The sequence below is a fragment of the Geotrypetes seraphini genome, chromosome 12, assembly GCF_902459505.1.
Source record: "Geotrypetes seraphini chromosome 12, aGeoSer1.1, whole genome shotgun sequence".
Classification (NCBI taxonomy): domain Eukaryota; kingdom Metazoa; phylum Chordata; class Amphibia; order Gymnophiona; family Dermophiidae; genus Geotrypetes; species Geotrypetes seraphini.
The window spans coordinates 54,284,041-54,290,040 of NC_047095.1; the positions used below are offsets into that span (position 1 = coordinate 54,284,041).

The 6,000-nt window shown below is 42.6% G+C and overlaps 1 protein-coding gene across 2 annotated transcripts in view; it reads right to left on the minus strand.

Annotated features, from left to right (window-relative positions):
- Positions 1–1,533, minus strand: part of PRKAA2 (protein kinase AMP-activated catalytic subunit alpha 2) — a 42,289-nt gene extending 40,756 nt beyond the window's left edge. The window contains exon 1 of one of the 2 annotated variants that reach the window (XM_033916515.1): positions 1,365–1,533. Coding sequence is in view for 1 of the 2 variants with exons in the window: in XM_033916514.1 (XP_033772405.1) it covers positions 1,189–1,282 (94 nt within the window). In the remaining variant the exon portion in view is untranslated. Of the gene's footprint in view, positions 1–1,188; positions 1,314–1,364 lie in introns of those variants that run through there. The other variant, XM_033916514.1, reaches the window with a different exon arrangement.
- Positions 1,534–6,000: the final 4,467 nt, after the last annotated feature.

Here is a 6,000-nt window from a genome sequence, read left to right on the forward strand (position 1 = left end):
TATATATTGAGAAGTCTTGCTTGCATTCTTATTATTTGATTAGCTAGGATTACCATATGGCTCTAGAAAAGGACAGACTGAGACATCTGGGTTTTTCTTCCACAGAAAGCAAAACCCAGATATCTCAGTCTGTCCTCCTTACTTCCATTCCTTTCAATGGAAGTAAAGCTCAGATGGCTTGACCTGTCCTCCTTTTTCTGGAGTCATTTAATAACCCTATACATGGCAGGCTAGTTAATCACTTCTCCAGGGCTAGCATAACACTTTCAGTTTCAACACTTATTACTAGCCAAAGATCAACTAGGAAAACCATGCCCACTTCCAGAGGTCCTTAAGAGTGACTGCCACATTCTGTCATTTAATACTTTGGCATTAGTTATCAGAATTAGGGTAGAAGCCCCCTCTTTCCTCGTCCCCCGTATTGTTTCTTACAGCTCGGGGTATAATTACAATTGCAGCAGGTGGGGTGTTTTTTTTTTTTTTTTTAGTATATATTAGATAAATGCATAACTACGTAGAAAAACTCGACACTTATTTTGCTTTGATCAGAGATCACACCTCTTGATAGAAAGGTTTTGTTAACTAATTCAGTTTTTTTTTGTTAATTTATTGCATAGTTCATAAATTGTTTCGTGAACTTTTTCTTCGAAATACATACACATTTAGGATTTATACGTATTTGCATACAGTATATATTTTGAAAACTATATTGATTAATCCATTATTAATTTGAATGAATTGAACGTCTACTTATCTAATATTCATAGATGCCACTCATTGTTTGTCGTTATTGTAAATCTCTCTTGGCTCCTACGGCCAGGAACTAACATTGAATTAGAACGGTATCGCTTGGTGACTCTAAAAATCTGACTAAAAGTCATGCCCCTGTGAAGGAGCATCTTAGGCGACCCATCAGGTGCGCGTCTATTCTCTCCCTGGGATCAGGTGCGCCCCTCCCTCCTCCGTGCCCACACCCTCGCCCTATGAACCGCTCCTGGGGCGCGCAAACTACGCGCCTCACGCCTATTCACCAACCCACATACGGCAGCGCCAGAAGAAGCGGGGAAGGCGGCTACGTTACGCTCTTTCCGTAGCCTCTAAACCCTACTTCTGCGAAGCTTTCCCCCTCTCTCCCGGGAGGGTGACACGGCGAAGGCGAGGACGGAACGGCAAGAAAATGGACTCAGCTTTTCACTTTTCCGAAGGTGCCGACTCCCAGCGTGTCTCCCAGGATGTAATGTCCTATCTTAACCCTGCCATCGTGTTTCTGTTTCTCAGCCATCTTTGCATTCCATCTGTGCTCTGGTCTGTACCCAGAATGCAGCGGGCGGGAGGGGGGTCGCGGGGGGGGGGGGAGGGGATACCTGGCTGGGCTCCGCCGCTGTAGTTGGGGGATTAGCAAAGTCTGGCGGGGGGGGCTATAGAGTCCGCGCGGCTACGGTTTCTCGCTGGTCGGGCTGAGCTGGCTACTTTGTAGCCGACGGCGTCGGAGCCCTTTTGCACCTGCTCCTGGAGCGGGAGGGCGAGCGCTGCCCTCCCTCCCCTGAGGTTTTGTCAGGGAGACGGGCGGAGGAATTTAGAGACGCTCCCTTTGGTTTGGCGGGGCAGCGCACGCCCCAGACGGAGCGAGCTCGGTCAAGCTGCCCTGCTGTAGGCTGGGCTTCTGCAAGGTCCTAACACCTGTCCGAGCCGGGAGCGCTTGCACGCTTCCTGAAGCAATGCCCCGATCTACCAGGGGTGTCAAAGTCCCTCCTGGAGGGCCGCAATCCAGTCGGGTTTTCCAGGATTTCCCCAATGAATATGCATGGGATCTATTTGCACGGGCTGCTTTCATGGTATGCTAATAGATCTCATGCATATTCATTGGGGAAATCCTGAAAACCCGACTGGACTTTGACACCCCTGCCTTTGAGCCACTGGCTGTTAATTGGCGAGTAGTGTGTACCAGAGCATAAGTTGCCATAGTGGGTCAGATTAAAGATCAGTTAAGACCAGTATCTTATAACAGATTTTATGCTACTTATTCTAGAAATAAGTAGTAGATTTCCCCAAGTCCATCTTTAATAAAGGCTTATGGACATATGTTTTAGAAAATTATCCAAACCTTTTTAAAACCTTGCTAAGCTAACTGCTTTCACCAAAATTCTCCAGGAAGGAAGAAATATTTTCTCCAGTTTGTTTTAAAAACCATTAAGGAGCTTCATCGCATACCCTAGTACAGGGATAGGCAATTCATGTCCTCAAGAGCCAGAGCCAGGTCAGGTTTTCAGGATATCCACAATAAATATGCATGAGATAGATTTGCATCTCAAGGAGGCAGTATATGCAAATCCATCTCATACATATTCATTGTGGATATCCTGAAAACCTGGCCTGGCTCCGGCTCTCGAGGACCGGAATTGCCTACCCCTGCCCTAGTATTTTTGGGAAAGAGTAAACAAGCGATTCACATCTAGCTGTTCTCCTCTACTCAGTATAGGAGTGGAAGAATAGCCTAAGTCAGGGGTCCCCAAAGTCCCTCCTTGAGGGCCGAATCCAGTCGGGTTTTCCAGGATTTCCCCAATGAATATGCATTGAAAGCAGTGCATGCACATAGATCTCATGCATATTCATTGGGGAAAACCCGACTGGATTCGGCCCTCAAGGAGGGACTTTGGGGACCCCCCTGGCCTAAGTGGTTAGAGCACTGGGCTGACAACCAGGGAAGCACCCTTGAAATCCTGCTGCTGCTCCTTGGGCAAAATCATTTAACACTCCGTGGCCTCAAATACAGACTTAGATTGTAAACTCTCCCCAGGGCAGGGAAATTATCAGGTTTTGCCTGATAGGCAATGGGTTAAATCCAAAAATAAACTCTATGCAGTGTAAGGTACTGAAGTATCTGCAGTGTATCTGCTTGCCAGTGTGTATGTATGAAAACAGAGCACCAAAATGAATAAAAAAAACCATTAGTACGCAGACTGAGTCTACTAAGGACAGAGAAAGCAACTGTATTTAATATATAAACCACTTTGACTGTATGACCCATATCCAAATGATCATAGTGCAAGTACTTTCATAAAAGCAATCATTATTAAATAAGCAAAATTGTTAAAAATAGGATAGGGAGCAGCTGGGAGTTTGGTCTAGCACTTGCTATGGCCATATAATACGTAGTTACTTGCACTCAGGGTTACCAAATAAATGGCTCCAGGAGGAGGAGGACGGATTGAGACATCTGTGTTTTACTTTCATTGAAAGCAGTGGAAGTAAAACCTAAATGTCTCAATCTGTCCTCCTTTTTATGGAGCGATATGGTAATTCTAAATGCAAGTAACTATTATATGGCCATAGCAAGTGCTAGATCAAAGTCCCAGCTGCTCCCTATCCTATTTTTAATAATTTTGCTTACTTAATAATAATTACTTTTACGAAAAGATTCAAGTTTCAAGTTTATTATATATATGATATCCCGTCTATCATTGCGTCTAGGCGGTTTACAATAAGTTAAAAAAAAAAAACAATGCTTAAAAATAAGGAGGGAAATAAAAACTACGTCAGACTGAAATGTATAATCATGAGAACATATTGACTAGAGACAAAAAAGGGGGGTGGGAGGGAAAAATAAAACATAAGAAAAAAAAAGGTTCACACATTGGAGGGGTAAAACTAATGCATTACATTGCCTAGGGATGGAAACTTATTAGGAAGCAAAGGCATCCTTAAACATAAGAATGATTTAAATTTGTATGAAATTTATTGTAATTCTTATTGTATTGAATGTATTTTTGTATTATCCTATTGTACTGATTATTTGATTCTTTCAATAAAAACTGTTATACATAAAAAAAAAAACCCCAAAAAAACATAAGACAGTGTAGAACAGGTACAGTGTATCTTGATAAAAGCATCTTATAACAATTAAAAAGAAAATAATTTTTTAAATTAAAATCTCGGGTGATTGCACTGGAAGCATCCTTTTACTTGAAATTTCCATGTAAATGTTTGGTTAAAATACAAGACTTGGGGGTCCTTTTATCAAGCCGCGCTAGCGGGGTTAGCGCGTCGGACATTTCATCACGCACTAACCCCCCCCCCCCGCGGCCGGCTAAAAAACTAATGCCTGCTCAATGCAGGCATTAGGGGCTAGCGCGGCAGGTGGTTTAACGCGCGGTATTACGCGCGTTGAACCCCTACCTCAGCTTTATAAAAGGACCCCTTGGGATCCTATAGAGTTGTAACAATTTCTGTTAGCTAGAGAGAAAGAATAATTACCGGATACCTCTAACAGAAGTTAGAGGAATAAATAAAATTTAGGCCCTAGATAAGTGTCTCTGAATACGGACCTAGTTTAGGATTGATTCAGTTATTTGTTTTCCTTAAATACTTTCATGGAATTGTAGTGTAGCACAAAGGAAATTTTGTTTTGTATCTATATGATTATTTTTCTACTACTGTGTATCTCTTTTCTTTATTCATTATGTATCTATGTAATGACTTAAAATTCAGAAAAAAAACCAACCCCTTGGAAACACGGAGCTCCTTTTACGAAGGTGCGCTAGCGTTTTTAGCGTGCGGAATAGTGTGCCCTAAAATGCCGCATGCGCGCCAGCCGCTACCGCCTCCTCTTGAGCAGGCGGTAGTTTTTCGGCCAGCGCGTGATAAAAAGTCGTGTGCGCTAAAGCTGCTAATGCGGCTTCGTAAAAGGAGCCCCTAGGGTACTAACTTATGACTCATTGAATAGAAAACTCCTCTTACACACAGAATAAAGAACAGGAAAAGCATCGGAATTCTGTTATTGTGAGGTCATTTTATTCTAAGTTCTCCTTTATGCTTGTGGATCTCTTACAGTGGCTGCTGGATGAAGTAAAGCACCAGTAGTAGCAATTATTGCTTCATATTTATTTGCTATAAACCCTCCATGACAGTGATGTCATTGTAAAAAATTACTTATCTCTTCTCGGAGAGGTGCGATGTCCACTCAGAAGACGCTGGAAAGTTATAAGTACGAAGCGAGTGGCCTAGTGGTTAGAGCAGGGGCAGGGAACTCTGGTCCTCGAGATCCGTATTCCAGTCGGGTTTTCAGGATTTCCCCAATGAATATGCATTGAAAGCAGTGCATGCAAATAGATCTCATGCATATTCATTGAGGAAATCCTGAAAACCCGACTGGAATACGGCTCTCGAGGACCGGAGTTCCCTACCCCTGGGTTAGAGCTACAGCCTCAGCACCCTGAGGCTGCCCCATGTGACCCTGAGCAAGTCGGCTAATCTTCCACTGCCCCCTGGTACATTATATAGATTGTGAGCCCACTGGGACAGATAGGGAAAATGCTTGATTAACTGGATTTTCTTGATTTAAATTGGACTTTTATTTTTTTTTTTAATAAAATGCTTTATTGAGGAAAAATCTATCTAAAGATAGGTTTCTATTTAAGAATAATTATAGTCCAAAAGTTATTCATCATGAAATAAGGATTAGTTTTAAATTATGTAGCATGAGGCTGTATATTCATGCAATGTTTACATTTTTTGTTAAGTGAATTCCATTAATCCATTCATAATCAGGGTAATTTTTCCATCTAGAAAATACTATCACAGATGCTTGGTTTTGCATTTCTCAAGACTGTGAATTTGTGTCTGCAGAGATAGCATGCTTCTTCACAGCAAACATGTTATAAAGTATACTAGTGTTTAAGCCCGTTACATTAACGGGTGCTAGAATATATGCCTGTCTGTCTTTCTTTATTTATGTCTCTCTCCCTGCTCCTGTCTCTTTCTTCCTTTCTTTCTGTCTCTCTCCCTCCTGCTATTTTTCTCTCTCTCTCTCTCCCTGGCACCCTTTGTCTGTCTGTCTTTCTTTCTGTCTGTCTCTCTGGTCCCCTGTCTGTCTTTATTTCTGTCTGTCTCTCTCCCTGGCCTCCTTTGTCTGTCTGTATTTCTTTATGTCTCTCTCCCCTCCCCCCCCCCCCACTTTCCTTTGCAGAAGCAGCAGCAGCGGTATTTCCCTTCCCCTCCAGG